This window comes from Nelumbo nucifera, chromosome 1 (assembly GCF_055504915.1).
Source record: "Nelumbo nucifera cultivar China Antique chromosome 1, China Antique-T2T, whole genome shotgun sequence".
Lineage (NCBI taxonomy): Eukaryota > Viridiplantae > Streptophyta > Magnoliopsida > Proteales > Nelumbonaceae > Nelumbo > Nelumbo nucifera.
The window spans coordinates 3005072-3021657 of NC_142649.1; the positions used below are offsets into that span (position 1 = coordinate 3005072).

Here is a 16586-nt window from a genome sequence, read left to right on the forward strand (position 1 = left end):
AGTGAGAATAAATGTTATCCTAACAGCGGATATTTCAAATTGTTGCTCCCAACAGGAGAAAGAGGAAGCATTACCACAACTGATTGGCAAAAAAAAGTGTACTGTATACAACTGAATCCAGATACTACCATTTTCTTAAATTAAAGAATCTAAGATATGCAACTTTTTAATGAATTCTGGGTTGGGCACAATCCATCAATGCACATGAATCCAGACAAGGACTCGGCCGTTGGGCTCCCAACTTCCTACTCAGTTAATGATGTTATAGAACTCTAGTTTAAGCATGTAGCAGCCACTACTTGTACCATGGTAGAGAAACCCAGAGAGTTGACTCAGGAATTGTCTTGAGCAAACCCACCATATGACCAAATCCTACAAGATTTCTGGACATGGATGATTTCTATTAGATCTCCGAGAATAATGGAATGAGAAATCACAGAATATGAATAATTATTTCTACATAATTCTAATAATTTGGTTACTATGACTACAAAATATGAACTCACAATATTAATGAACAACCTACCCTAAAATAAAGATTTCTTGTAATAGAGAGATCTAAAACATGAAATCCTAGATTCCTCCTAGCACCTCCATCTTAGACATTGATGATGCAAGTATGCAACTGACTAGGTGTTAAGAGAGAGAACAAATTAGCTGAACTTGATAGCTATTTGTTGGGCTGTGGGACCAATCATAATGCTGAACACCAGCCATAAAGTGCATATGACCTGTTTTCATTCAAAAAATGATCGAACAGTGAAAGGAAGAAGCAAAGAAGAGAAAGGGAAGAGAGAAGAAGAGATTTGGGTGCCAAAAACCTGGGCTGGCAGTGCCTGAATCTTTATTTATACTATGATGTAAAAAATTTAAGAACTGTAATTACAGATTTGATCCGGTGGCCCACACTATTAAAAGGACATAAAAACCTTAAGAGAGGAACACTCTAACAGCACTTTTACTCTAATAACAGGCTGACAACACTCCCCCTCAAGTTGGGCTGTATATGTCAATCATGCCCAACTTCTCACACAGTTCATTGTACTGCAAAAGAAATCCTTTTGTGAGAACACCACCCAGTTGCTCTTTAGAGTTAACATAGGAAACACAGATTCCACCCTTGGCAAGCTTCTCTCTTATGAAATGCTTATCTACCTCAATGTGCTTTGTCCTATCGCGAAGGACAGGATTAGATGTAATGTTTATGGCTGCTCTGTTATCACAATAAAGAGGCATGGGACTGTCAACATTAAACCCAGGTTCTCGTACCAGATTCTTCAACCAAAGCACCTCAAACACCCTATGTGCCATAGCTCTATACTCAACTTCAGCACTTGACCTTGCAACCACACTTTGCTATTTACCTCTCCATGTCACCAAAATTCCTCCCACAAAAGTACAATACCCACTTATGGATTTTATGCCATCCACAGCACCTGCCCAATCGGCAACTGTATAAACTTCCACCTTTAAATGGTTGTGTTTTCTAAATAGCAAACCAGTTCCAAGATACTTCTTTAAATACCTAAGGATCCTCTTAGCACCCTCCAAGTGTGGTACCTTAGTTGCATGCATGAACTGGCTTAAAACCCCAACAAAATAAGCAATGTCAGGGTGTGTCATAGACAAATGAAGTAATCTTCCCACTAATCTTTGAAACTGTTTCACATCCTTTAGAGGCTCACCATCACAATCACCCACACCCAGTTTATGATTAACATCTATAGGGGTATCAATTGGCTTTGCACCTAGTTTGCCTAAGTCTTGTAAAAGATCCAAGATGTATTTACTCTGAGAAATGAAGACACCCATTTGTGAGCGGGCAACCATAATCCTAAGAAAATACTTTAGGGGTCCTAGATCTTTCACTTCAAATTGGGAAGCTAAGAACTCCTTCAACTTTTGTAACTTAAAGCCCCAATTCCCTGTAATGATGATGTCATCCACATATACTATCAACACTACAATTTACCCCTAACATCTCTTAACAAAAGAGAGTGTGATCAGACTGACATTGTTTGAGACCTACTTGTTGAATTGTCGTATGAAACCTATCAAACCATGCTCTAGGAGATTGTTTAAGCCATAGAAAGACTTTCTCAACTTGCACACCTTATTTTCACTTTCTTTAGCACAAAAACTCAGTTTTTGAACCATGTGCACCTCATTTCTCAAATCACCATTTAGGTAGGCATTTTTTTACATCAAGTTGGTGCAACACTCAATCAAAATTTTAGCCAATGATAGAAGCTCAAATTGAATTCATCTTTGCCACTAGAGCAAATGTCTCGTCATAATCAGCACCATAGACCTGAGTATACCCTTATACCAGCCTTGTTTTGTACCTTTCTAATGTTCCATCTACCTTGTGTTTCACTGTGAACACCCATTTACACCCCCCCAATGGGTCTTTCCCTTTTGGAAGATCCACCAAGTCTCAAGTATGAATCTAATGAAGGGCATTAATTTCCACCATAGCACCTTTCCATTCAGGGCAAGTCAAAGCCTTTGTCACACTTTTGAGTATAGGAATACAATCAACGGTAGATAAGAAGGCACTATATGAGGGAGAAATATGACCGTAGGACATAATGGGTAATGGGGTGTTTGGTAGTGCATGACCTGACCCCTTTTCTTTGGGCAATAAGAATGTCAAGATCATCCACAACTGAAATGAGAGTAAGGGAATCAATAAGAACAAAGGTATATGGCTCAGTTGGACTTACCTCCCAATAGTCTGGCAGTGTCGGTTGTTCGGTATCCAGCAGCTCCACATCTTGAGAACACTATTGATTTCTAAAACTCTTACGCAGGAAGACACGAAAAAGACTAGGATCCAAAATAGAAGGAAGATAGACCTGATGAGCATGCTTCTCTTCCTCCATACTACTCTCAGACTCTCCCCCTAAGGAGAAACAGGGTAGAATGGTTTAGACTCAAAAAAGGAAACATCCATAGAGACAAAGTACTTACAAGCAATGGGATCAAAGCACCAGTAACCCTTTTGAGAAGAGGGGTACCCAAGGAACAAAAATGGAATAGACTGAGGGTTCAAATCCGCCTTACTACAGGAAAGAGACAAATCATGAACAAAGGCACAACAACCAAGCACTCTCATAAGAATGGAAAATAAAGGGGATTGAGGGAGCAATAACTAATGAGGAACATACAATTGATGACATAAGCAATAGTAAATACAGCATCTATCCAAAACCATTTAGGTACATTCATATGTAACATCATCTCTCATGCTACTTCAAGAAGGTGGTTGTTCTTTCTTTCTGCAACATTGTTTTGTTTTGGTGTTTCTATACATTAACTCTGATGAAGTGATTCTTGGGAAGCAAAAAATTCATTTAGATCACCATGGAAATATTATTTTGCATTATCTAATTGAAACATCTAGATTTCAACATGAAACTACGTGAACACCATCCATTGGAAGTCCCTTATAATTTTTAGAACATCATCTCTAGTACAATGTTTTAAAAGCGCAACGTGCAAAAAGAGTGCAAGGGCCAATTAGCGCCTGAGGCGCTAGGCACAAGGCGAGGCGCGTGCCTTTTTAAGAAAGGTGCAAAATTACAAAAAAAAAGCTAAAAATCAAAAAAAAAAAGTCAGAAAATTCCAAAAAATATTAAACATAATAAAAATATAAACTTAAATTTTAAAATAAATTATTTAAAAAACCTATTATCTAAAATTAAAATACATAAACATAACATGTAAAGTGTATTCAAATGAAAATTTAAAAATAAAAGCAAGCATATAAAGCATTTTCAAGCATGTAAAACTCACAATCTCTTTTTTCCTTAATTGCATTACTTCAAGTAGTTAATGTGATGTAAAACATATTGCATTCTTGATTCTATGAGTCGCCTTTGTAGCACACCCCTCGAGGCAAGCCCAAACAAGTCTATGTTAGGGTCTGAAATTCTTATTTGTCACATAAAAAACAATGATTTTACAACTTTCATTGCCTTTTAAGAAGATATTTTATTGCAATGAATGAATAAACAACAAGAGCCCCCGACCCAGCCGTTAGAATCAAAAAAAGCAAAAAGCGCAAAATTTTAAAAAGGCGCACGCCTGGGCTAAGGCGCAAGGCGCACCAAGCACGTGCCTTTTGAAAGAAGTGCGCCTAGGACCTGAGCGAGGCGCATACCCCAAAATGCGCTTCACCTGTGCACCTAGGCACACCTTTTAAATCACTACTCTAGTATGCATGGGAAATACCCATATATAGCGGAAAAAGTCATCAATCAATGTGATACAATATTTATAACCACCCTATAATGTTATGGTGGTAGGTCACAAATCCCCAAACATTATAATACACAATATGAAAAGGAAAATTTGATCTTTTATTGCTTGAGTGAAACGTTGTTCTATATTGTTTGCTTAACCGACACGTTTGACACTAGAAATCTAACACTAAACATGACTTAAAAGAAAAAGGAAACAAAGACTTCAATATTTAAAACCAATTATGCCATAAAAGTACTTGACTCTTATTTGTTGACTCGACTAACTATGTGACTTTGGAGTTGACACCGAGAAACCAGCCTTGTTGTCAAGAGTGTAGAAACCATCTACTAAGCTTCCTCTACCAATCGTACTCCCAGAAGTTAGATCCTAAAAAACACATAAACCAGGAAAAAGGGTTACAGTTACACTACAGTTTAAGGAGTTTGTGATACTACTAATGGAAAGTAAATTAGCAAGGAGTTTAGGTACATGCACTACATTATTAAGGTTAAGGCCATGGGAAAGGGACATTAACCCCTGGCTTGCAATGGAGAAGAATGATCCATCTGCAAGCCCTTTACTTTTTCTAGACAAATGGTTATAAGACTGGAAAAGATTAGGCTTACCAATGGTGTGGTCGAAGGCCCCTGAGTCAATGATCTATGGGGAATCAAGGGCAATAGAGACATAGAAGGCAAAGGCAACATCACCTGATGCAAAACACAAATGAAATACGAGTACCAATAGCTGTGTTGTCCATTTGATGAAAAGCCTTACCATAAGATTCTAGATGATCGTGAATGGAATTAATGATATCCTCCTTGGGGTCAAAACAAGTGTAATGATTTTTAGTAGCAATAAACACACTACCACACTGAGTATATTTTTTTTTTTGATAAATACCACACGAAGTATATTGAGTTGCCACATTAGCTATACTATACTTCTTTTGGCCCTTGTCTTGGTTTTTTTTCCCAATTTGGCTTCCCTATAAGATCCCAACAAGTCTCGCATGTATATCTAGAGTGTTAGCAGTGGGTACGCCATAACTTGTCCTTATCATCATTCTTCTTAAACTCACTCTTCTATATCACGTTACTACTGCCTTTTACAGCCAAAGCCATCTATTGCTCCTCCTTAGTGATAACCATCACACTTCATCTACTTTCCTTGAACTGGATCAAGGCATACACCTCTTGGATTGAAAGCAATTCACTACTACCTAAATCTGAACTCTAAAGGGTTCATACACAGGATCCTAACAAGAAGGGAAAGACCCACTACTGAGAGACTAGCTTCTTATAAGCCTTGGCATCATCATCATGCTTCCACTCTATACTCTGATAATAATCTAATTCCTTCCATACTGAGGTGAGAGCAGCATAGTATGTTGACAAACTACAATCACCTTGTTTACAAGTCGTGGATTTAGCTTGTAACTAATAAATCTTTGCATAATGCCTTTGCTCAAAATATGTTGTTCTAGCTTGTTCCCAAATTTCACCAGCAGTTCCTGCCCAAATAAAGTTCTTCCTTACATCCGGTTCCAAGGCTACAAAAAGCCAAGACATCACCAAACTAATCTCTTGGTCCCACCTATCATGTTTAGCAGTCCCATTCTTAGGCTCTTCTATCTTCCCATTGATATAACCTGTTTTCCCTCTTAAAGTTACATAGAGTTTCACACCCTTAGACCAGTCCAGATAATTTAGACCATTCAAGGGAGTAATTGGCATAGGAAACATAATATTATTAGCCCCTACACTGGTTGTTCCCTATGATATGGTGACCCCAAAAGAAGTAGAATCCTCAGAAGCCAATAAGGATACCACATTCTCAACACCCACAACCTTAAAGAAGGCAGAGACACTGATTTAACTGTCCAGAAATCAATACGGAGTGCTGAAAATTACCAACTACAGCTCCACAACACTAGGGTTTCAGATTTCACAGGGTTTCAGTCCACATACAATCCACCTACACCATGCAGAAGTGAAAAATAATCTGGATACACCTACAGCAGCAGTTACAGGACCCCTGCACATAGGCATGCAGAAAACATATCAACCATGTCACCTTTACTGCATCAGGTTGTTACTACCTATTCTCCATGGTGTTATGAAGGGAGAACACAAAAGAATAGGAAGAGACACATATCTGATCAACCAATTAGGGTTCTCTACTCCACAGTCCAAAAAATAATAGAGTTCTGGAAGAAAAACACAGATCTGAATGCTCTTAGTGCCCCACGATCAGCTCTGATACCATGTTTTCATTCAAAAACTGATTGAACAGTGATAGGAAGATGAAGAGAAAAGAAAGGGAAGACGGAAGAAAGTTCTTTGGGTGCCAAAACCTGGGCTGGCAGTGCCCCAATCTTTATTTATACTAAGCTGTTAAAAAATAAGAACTGTAATTACAGAATTGACACTAGCTGCCCACACTATTGAAAGAACATAAAAACCTCAAGAAAAGAACATTCTTACAGCACCGTTACTCTGATAACAGGCTGACAACAAGACCCACAACTTATGGCTGGCATGGGGCGTTATGATTTTTTTTTTTATCAATCATAGGGCATTATGATTGGTCCCATAGCCTGAAACACAGCTACCAAGTTCAGTTAATCTGCTCTTGTTTAGAGACCTATCAACCAAGTGAAATGATAACATTCAAGGCAGACAGTACAGATACAAACATTTTAATGCAAATATATATATATATATATATGTGTGTGTGTGTGTGTGTGTGTGTGTGTGTAGCTTATGCCCCTTCTTTAAATTGAAATAAATTTGTTGTGGCCCAGTATACAATGGAAAAAGGTCAAACCTTTTGTTTTTGTTTTTATGTTATCAACTGTCCTTGCAAAAACACAAAAACAAAATCCCAATAGTTTTTCAGAACCACAAAGACAGGTTTCAGCTAATGTTCACTCAATTTGAAAACAGAGGCCACGTTCAGCAATGTGCATTAATGATCAACACTGAGATTAATATATTCGGAAAATTGAAGCAATCAGGGGAAAACAACGGAAGAAGGACATGAATATTCCATACAAGCCAAAATTATCTTAATTTAAAAACACTAAACTCACCAATTAATGCAAGCAATTATGCCAACAATAAGTTATATTAATATAGAATGATATATTAATATAACTTATTGTTGTATTAATATATCATTCTATATAGAATGATATAATAAGTATGCCAACAATAAGAGGATAAGGCTGAGGGATGGAGAACTTCGTGGAGGCCAATCGATAGAGAAAGTACCTCAAGGTGGAGGTGAAGAACTTTCTGCTGGAAGAACTAAGAATCAGAGGGCAGATAAGCTTGAAAATCAGGGAGGATAAGCTGGCTACAGTGCTGTTGGTAGGATTGAATGTGATAGAATGGTTCATAGATTTTGCAGTTGCAGCGAGTGCAAAAGGAAAGGACAGATGTTGGAAAGAACTTCTAACAGTGATGGGAAGGAGGTATGTGGTGGAAAGCAGGAAGAACCACAAAGGTTTCTTCATAGCACTTTCAGAGCAGTATGATAATGCTAGAAAGCAGATGGTATGCTTTCCAGAAGGAAGGAAGAGCCAAGGGTGGATAGAAATAGTCAAGGCTCTGAGAGACTTTATGTCTAGAATGAAGATGAAACAGGAAAAAGGTTCGGAAAAGAAGGTAAGAGAGGCTCCCCTGAAGACAGTAGTGAACTTTGAGCTTCCCAACAAAACGGCCCCTACCTTAGTGCAAGATGGTAATAGAGCAGCATTATTAACATCGGCGGCAACAGGAGAGTGGTCCAATAAACATATTGTTGAAGTCAATAAACCAGGTAGAAACTGGGAGGAGGTTGCTGATCTGGTGACAAAACAGTTAAGGATGATGACCACATATGTATTAACTCCTTTTGAGGGGTGCAAAGCTCTGCTAGATCCTCTGGATAATAAGCCAGAAGTTGAGGCAATATGTGTGCAAGATAAACTGGGGCCGGTGAACATTTTCAGGTGGTCTCCATCAAACTCGAAGGAATCCTCGGTAATGGATGGAGTAAAAGTGCGTGTGGTGGGTATACCTTTCCATCTGTGGAAGAATGAAGTAGCAGAAGCCATCACAACATTGTGTGGAGCAAGACTGGCTGGTGTCTTTTGGGGAGATCTAAGATCTGCAGCAATTTTACTAAATGGTGTCAAGCCTGAGGAGATTCCCAGGAAAGTGAACCTGAGAGTTGAAGGAGCTTTCATGGCGGTCTGGCTGCCTTCCTCCATTGAAGCTGAAATGTGGAAGGAAGCTCGTAGGGAGGAAGATGGTCAGGTTGAAGAAGAAACCTTACGTGGCAGTAAGGGGTTGGTCAAGCAACAAGGAAAATACAGATACACAAAAGAGGGCAAGCAAGCTTTTGAAAATTTGAAAGCTTGGCTGAAGATTGAAAGTCACAAACGTGATTAACAAGGCATTAGATGGATACCTGACAGGTCATATGCATTAGCAGTAACAGATGGCATACAAGCTACTTCATTAAATGCACCTGTTCGGTTGAGAAAAGGTGAGAAGGGGGTAGAGAGTGGGAGAGCTAAAAATGCTGGGTCCATTTAAAATAAATAAGGCCCACTCGCTACCCAATCCGGGCCAAAAAATTGTAAATGGGCCTTCCCCAAGAGATGGGCCCCAGGTTTTAAAAGCTGGGCCACTTAATAATAGAAGGGACAAAATGAATAGTGGGCCAACCTCTGTGGGCCTATCTAAGGCGGGACAGAGGGGACAATTTGTTAAAACACTATATAGGCCGAATACTATCAGCCCATCGAAAGGGACCACATGGGTTTTAAAAGGTCACGTGACCAGGGGGTTGGAGTTGATAGATGGTAAACACCATCTATCTTCTCCTTCGTTGAGCTCAACCAACCGAAAACCATGAACAACGAAGAGTGCCTATTCTGGGAACTCCTTACAGTGGGTTGTGTCAGGAAAACTAAACAGACTGTCACCAGAAAAACGCAACCCGAGGAGCGCCACACGAAGTGATCTTGAAGAGCAGAAGCAACATGAGTGCTCTGAGGAGGAAGAGTGCAGCGATACTGATTCAGACTATACAGTGAGCTTAGGGAGAATTGATCTGAGCAGCTCAAGGAACGTTTTTGATGAAGATAACTTGGGTACAGAGGTACTTTTTCAAGAGAACAAGGAAGAAGATGATTCACAAAGAGTTGAAGAAGACGATGTGAATGTATTGGATCGTCCGACAAAAGATGAGGTTCAAGTGCTGCCTGCACTCAGAAAGGAAGTCAATCCAGTAGCTCAGGAAAAACAGGATGTGAGGTCGGTAAGGAAAAACTTAATACTTTGATCTGTAACGTAATACCAGAAGAAGGGAAGCACGGGAAGAATAGTTCAACTGTTAAAACCGACAGGGTATTGACTCCTACTATAAACTCTCTAAGACAAAATCAATCTCAGGGAACAGACTTAGGCCTTTCTCCTTATGCACACCCCCCTCCCTTGAATGATGGCCCATTGATCCCCAACAACACAGGTATGAATGTCCTTTCGGTTTTGGTTACTAATGTGCCTTCTGTGCTTGTAACAGATACTCCAGCATCCCGAGCGGAAGTTCCAGTTGCGGGGAAGAGAAGAGAGAATGGCAGTTATGAGAGTGAACTGAGAAAGGAAGAAGTGGCCCCTAGAAAGAGACAGGAGGAGGAATTAGAGAGAATATGGGAGATGATCTGTGAGTTGTTGGAGGAGTACAAAGAAAAGGAGGAGAAACTAGATCAAAGGGAGAGAAGAAATTTCTCAAGAGAAGGACTACCACAGAAGTCCCAAGTTGGGGGGAGGGGAGGCAAAAGCTAATGCATCATCTAGGAAGGCTGAGGGTAATAATAAAAGGAAAAAGAAAAAGAGATCAGAAGTGGAGAGATTGATTTCAGATATTGAGGGTGACATTGAATTTAGTGGGAGGGGGGAAAGAAGAAAGATTCCGCTGTAAGGTGGAATCTTTTGGGAAGGGATTTTTTGAAAAGAAGTGTTCAATGAAAATCATCAGCTGGAATGTGAGAGGACTGGGAAGTAAAAGAAAGAGAAGGGCTATCAAAAACTTACTAAGAAGAGAGAAACCGGACATAGTGTTGATACAAGAGACCAAGTTGGCAGAAATGGATAAAAGGTAGGTTAGAAGTGTATGGAGATCAAGAGGAGTTTGTTGGACATTGGCCCCTTCCTGGGGAGCCTCTGGAGGTCTAGTAACATTATGGAGGGAGGATTTTGTAGAATCAGTGGAGGAGCTAATAGGGAGATTCTCTGTGTCTGTAAAGGTCAGGAATGTGGGGGATGGATTTACTTGGGTTCTAACCAATGTCTATGGGCCAAACACTTATAGAGAGAGGAATGAGATGTGGTAAGAATTGTATGGAATACGGGGCTTATGGGAGGGTCCTTGGTGCCTTGGGGGGGATTTCAATGGAATTAGGTTCTGTAATGAAACTAATAACCCCCAAAGAACAGTTACTACCAGCATGAGAAAGTTCAATGAATTTATTAGTAATTGTGGCTTAAAGGATTTACCACTCTTACAAGCCAACTTTACTTGGTCCAATTTCCAAGAAAACCCTCTTTGTTCGAAATTAGATAGATTCCTCTTTAATGAAGATTGGAAGAGTCATTGGAGAAACTTGATGGCTAGAGCATTACCCAAAGTCACTTCTGATCACTGCCCTATCCAGATAAGTCCTGAAACAAAAACCTCTGGTCCACGGCCTTTTAGATTTGAAAATATGTGGCTGACTCACCCGAATTTTGTGCATCTGATTGGGGAGTGGTGGAGAGAAGAGTTAAGAGGGGTGAAATGGAAGGGAGTGAGATTCCACAAAAAGCTAAAGAGGTTGAAATCCAAAATTAAGGAGTAGAACAGGGAACAAATTGGAAGAATAGAGGAGAAAAAAATTAGTTTGTTGTCTAGGATCGAGGAATTAGATTCCAAAGAAGCCCAAAGGATGATGAGTGAGCAAGAAAGGGTTTTGAGAAGAAACCTAAAGAAGGATTTGGAAGAGGTCCTTTTAAGAGAGGAAATTTCGTGAAGACAAAAGTCAAGACATAAATGGATTAAGGAAGGGGATGGGAACACAAAATTTTTCCATGCGCTGGCTAATGGGAGGAGAAGAAAAAATTTCATGGCCAAGTTAGAGGTGAATGGGGAGAAAGTAACAAATCAAGATGAGATAGCAAGGTTGTTTGTGGATCATTTCAAATCAATCTATAGGAAACCTTTGAATAATAGGCCAACATTGGAAGACTTGGATTGGACTAGGATAGCTAAAGAACAAGTAAATTGGTTAGAAATGGACTTTAGTGAAGAAAAGATCAAACAGACAGTGTTTTCAATAGATAGATCCAAAGCACCTAGTCCAGATGGCTTCACAATGACTTTTTATCAGGATTGTTGGGATGTGGTTAAAGAAGATCTTGTTGGGGTATTTCATGAATTTGCAGATAAAAAAAGGTAATCCCTAGAGTTAATGCGACCTTCTTAGCCCTTATCCCAAAGAAAATAGATGCAAAGAACCCAAAGGATTATAGGCTGATTAGTTTGGTGACAAGCATCTATAAAATCTTGGCTAAAGTGTTGTCCATGAGAATCCGAGCAGTACTACCATCCATCATTAGTCAAGCACAAGGTGCATTCGTGCAAGGAAGGCAAATAACAGATCATATCCTAATAGCAAACGAGTGTGTGGAGGACATGAGAAAGTTGGGAAATCAAGGTTTTGCGTGTAAGCTAGACTTAGAGAAGGCTTATGATCTTGTGGATTGGAGTTTTTTACTGGAGATCCTTGGGTGTTGTGGCTTTGGAGATAGATGGTGCAACTGGGTAAAGGGTTGTATTAGTTCCTACCATTACTCAATCTTGGTCAATGGGATGGTCAAAGACTTCTTCCCAGCTTGTAGAGGCCTTAGACAAGGTGACCCACTCTACCCGTTTCTTTTCACCTTAATTGCAGATGTTTTCAGTAGATTAATCTCTAAGGCAGATAGAGAAGAGGAAGTGAGTGGTTGGAGGATAAAAAGGAACAATGTTCGGGTAACCCATCTACAGTTTGTTGATGATATCATAATATTTTGTGAAGGGGGTGACAGGCAAAAAGTGAGGAACCTTAGAACATTGTTACAACAGTTTGAGAAGGCCTCCAATTTGAAGATAAACATGGATAAGAGTTGTGTGGTAGGAGTCAATATGAATGAGGAGATTATTCAGTCTGTGGCAGATTGTCTAGGTTGTCCTGTCTCTTCGTGGCCCTTGCAGTACCTAGGTCTCCCTCTAGGGGCTAACCCAAAAGAGAGTAGTTTTTGTAACCCAGTTTTGGAAAAATTTGAGAAAAGATTTATTCATCAAAAAAAAATGAGAAAAGATTACCTGCTTGGAAAAGAAACTACATCTCTATAGGGGGTAGAGTGACTTTATTGAGAGCCACCCTAGCGAACCTATCGATCTATCTGTTTTTAGGATTCCTAATAGGGAGGCTAAGAAGTTGGAGAGATTAATGAGAAATTTTCTTTGGGAGCCAAGGGAGGAAAAGAAAGATCATTTAATTAATTGGGAAATAGAACGTAGAAGCAAAGAGAAAGGTGGATTGGGGTTAGGAAGGTTAACTCTCAAGAATAAAGCCCTCTTAGGAAAATGGTTGTGGAGATGGCCTAGAGAAAGAGAGAGGTTGTGGCATGAAGTGATAGCGAGTATACATGGCAGATTGGAAAATGGATGGGATGCGGGTGTATCACGGCAAGCAACATTGGCATCTCCTTGGAAAGCAATCCAGAGTATCCTCCCTCAATTTCTCAACCTTGTCAGGTATGATGTCAACTCTAGTAACTCTATTTTATTATGGGAAGACACTTGGGTGGGTTTTGATGCTCTAAAAGACCAATTCCCGTCCTTTATTCGATTTCCCTTTACAAGGAAAAAACTATCTCTCATATTCTCCCTTCTCCTTTTTCACCCTCGTCCTTAAGTTGGGACTTTGGCTTTCGGAGAGGGTTAAGGGATGATGAACTTAATAGTGTTTCAGATCTGTTGTCTCTGCTTGGCAATGTCTTCTTGGACCCTCTTAGTGTGGATGTGAGATTATGGTCCCCTCATCCAAAAGGTTACTTCTCTTGTGCTTCTTTTTTTAAGGCTCTTTGCTCTTCCTTGAGTCAATGGGTTTTCCAACTAAGGAGATTTGGTCTAAACCAGTTCCACCTAAAATTGTTATTTTCTGCTGGGAGGTGTTTTATAGAAAGATTAATACCTTGGATTGCTTGCAGAGGAAAAATCCTTTCATGTGTTTATCCCCTAACTGGTGTGTAGTTTGCACGGCTAGTGGTGAGGATTGCTCCCATCTACTTGTATCTTGTTCCTTTTCTAAAGCTATTTGGAATTGGATTCTTTCTTTGTTTGGGTGTAGGTGGAATCTGTTCACAGACTTGAGCTAACTGTTCGATCCTTCCTTTTTTGTGTGGCCTACAAAAAAAAGGAAAATTGATGTGGAGATGTATTAGAGCAGCCGCATTGTGGATAATTTGGAAAGAAAGGAATGCAAGGATATTCAAGAAAAATGAAAGAAGCATTTAGGCTGTTGAGGATTGTATCTTAACTAGGGCCATCCACTAGTTGAGAACTTTGGACTTCTTTCATACCTTTTCCTTTGATGATATTTGGAGAAACTGGATAGCGGTGGCTAACAACCATACAAGGAAGGATAGGGAATCTATAGTGTGGACCCCTCTGCCTGAAGGATGGGAAAGCTGAACTTTGATGGCAGCATCCAAGGAAACCCAGGCCCATCAGGGATAGGAGGGGTGCTGAGAGACACAGAGAGCAACATATTAAGCCTTGTTTTCAGGCCCCATGGGAATAGGAGACTCTAATAGAGCTGAGATTTTAGTGGCGGTACAAGGTATTCAGATTGCAGAACAATTAGGAGTTCAGCACTTGGTAGTTGAAGGAGAGACTCAAATTGTTGTGGGATGGTTGAAAGACCCAGATTCAGCCATGTGGCAACACAGAGATTTATTAAGGAAAGTCAACTGGCTTACAAGAAATATGACAGTTACCTCGATCAGCAAACACCTTAGCGGATGGGTTAGCTAAGCAGGGGGCTACAAGGGAGCAGTTATTTTGGGCTGCTTTGTAATTATATTTATGGTTAATTCTGTTTTACTTTGATGTAATACTTTTCTGAAGAGGTAACAGCTCGTGCCTCTTCAGTGTTTCCTGTACTGTTTTTTCTGAATTAATAAATTTCTTCATTCATCAAAAAAAAGTTATGCCAACAATAAGTTATATTAATATAGGGAGAAAGTTGAAGCAATTTCTACTAGGATGAAGGAACTCAAACAGTTTGAATCCTAAAGGAATAGAAAATAATAGAAAACACAAATCTAATCGATATATACACTATATTCTAAAACGCAATTGTCCATGTCAGAGTCCTAATATTGCTTCCCATCCCCTTTAGAATTTTGTGGTTTTTTTTTTAATTTTAAAACTTAAAAATTAAACATGGGACTATTTAAGATCACCCACAACCACTTCAGTTAAGAAACTGAATATAAATGGGCATCTTTTTAACACCAACCCCTGTATCACAAAGTTCTTTTCTTCTAGTATATATTAAAACAAAGCCCTCACACCAGAGAGCTTCTCCTTACAACAAGTGGCATTTTATTTTTTTCAAGAAAGAACATGTAAGAAGTGGATTACTCCCACTCTCAAGTTGAAGCTTTCTTAGACGCTCTTTCTTGAAACAAAAGTCTACCCACTCTCAAATTGAAGCTGCCTTAGATGCTCTTTCTTGAAACAAAAGTCTACCCACTCTCAAAGCGTTAACTTCCTGGTACATGTGTCTACCTATCAGAAAATTACCCACTTCAAAAGATGTGGGACTTATTATTCTAGATTAAATAAGTTTCCGATTACAAATTAAACCTAATTTAATAAGGAACTGAAATTAAATATATCATATAAATTCAAAATCTCAAACACAAAATGATATATAGGTGTAGTTGTCCAGTATTTAGTACGGGGTCATTCTCTAGTAATCAACCAAAACCCAAGGGAAAATAAGAAAAGCAAAGCCAATGTATCAAAAGACCAAATAAAACAATAAACCCTTAATTGACTAATAAAGGAAGATCCTAACGTAAGAAATTGATAAAAAATAAGCAGAAAAAAATAGGGAAAAGGAGAAAATGAACCTCTTGATGACATAGGTACAAGCTTTATAGAGCTTCTGCTTGCTATCCGAGAGAATATGTGGTTGGCAATAGTTCGTCAGTGCCATCGCCTTTGCCTTACATCCTGGAAAAGCACACCGGTTGTTCTTTCCATCAATATTGTTCTCCCCAGGCCCTAATCCCAACCCTGCCCTGTTATTCTCCCCGCTTCCTTTTACACCATTTATCCCCATTCCTCCATTATCATTTTCGTCCTCCTCCTTAAAAGGACTCTTTCCATACTTCCAATAGTACTCCCTGTACTTAACCTTCAATTCCTCCATTAACGCCCAATAATGGTCCTTGTAGCACTTGGCAAGTTGCTTCACTCGACGAGAACGACGTCGAATCACTTCTTGACGAGTCAGGAAGTTGGAGTTACAGAGAAAAGCATCTGCGCCGCTATCGTCGGCGAGAGGACGCTTCTCCATATCAGAATCTCTAAATGCAAGAGTATTAGGGTTAGGGTTTCTCTCCTCAGTGTCGCTGCTCGTAGTGGGTTGCCCAAAACTGTCGAGCTGTTGATAACGAGGGAGGTGAGAAACTTTGTTCTGATCTTTTACGGTTATGGCGGTGGAAGAAGGTTGTGGGCGATGATGGTGTTTGTTTGCAGAACCCATGGGATTGAAGAACAAATGATTGGGTAAATTAGAAATACTTACGGCTTCGGCTTTTCCAAATAATAAGGGTTTAATACTCAACGGCTTTTTGCAAGGTGCCAACCGGGGTTAATACCCCTAGGGTTTATTTAAAATGAGCCCCTGTATAGTTTATTAAAGGGTAAATTTCTTAAACTACCAAAATTGATTAACACTATCCTTTGTGACAATTCATTAACTTTACCCTCTCGTTCACAATTTGTACACATGTGACCCTACGTCAAAATTTTTTCAAAATTCAATATTACCCTTGTCTCCTAACGCTAAAGTCCACTCTCTCCATTTTTAGACCTCCCCCTCTGTCTTTCTCTCGGGTTTTTCTCCCCTTTTTTATGGAGATGGATGCCCGAGTCGTCGATGAGTATATGCATGAGAACGAAAAGAGCGGTCATTCTCATTCCAATGGAGGGGTAGGGAATGGTCATTCTCTCAAATGAGGGAA

At 39.6% G+C, this 16586-nt stretch overlaps 1 protein-coding gene across 3 annotated transcripts in view; it reads right to left on the reverse strand.

Annotated features, from left to right (window-relative positions):
• LOC104605286 (INO80 complex subunit D-like protein) overlaps positions 1–16205 on the reverse strand; it is a 29603-nt gene extending 13398 nt beyond the window's left edge. The window contains exons 1-2 of one of the 3 annotated variants that reach the window (XM_088896467.1): positions 15468–16205; positions 306–383 (exon numbers count right to left, since the gene is read on the reverse strand). In XM_088896467.1, coding sequence (XP_088752593.1) covers positions 306–383; positions 15468–16105 — 716 coding nt within the window. In that variant the 5' untranslated portion in view covers positions 16106–16205. Of the gene's footprint in view, positions 1–305; positions 384–7523; positions 8722–15467 lie in introns of those variants that run through there. The other 2 variants (XM_010269994.3, XM_088896466.1) reach the window with 2 other exon arrangements.
• Between the last annotated feature and the right edge of the window lie 381 nt (positions 16206–16586).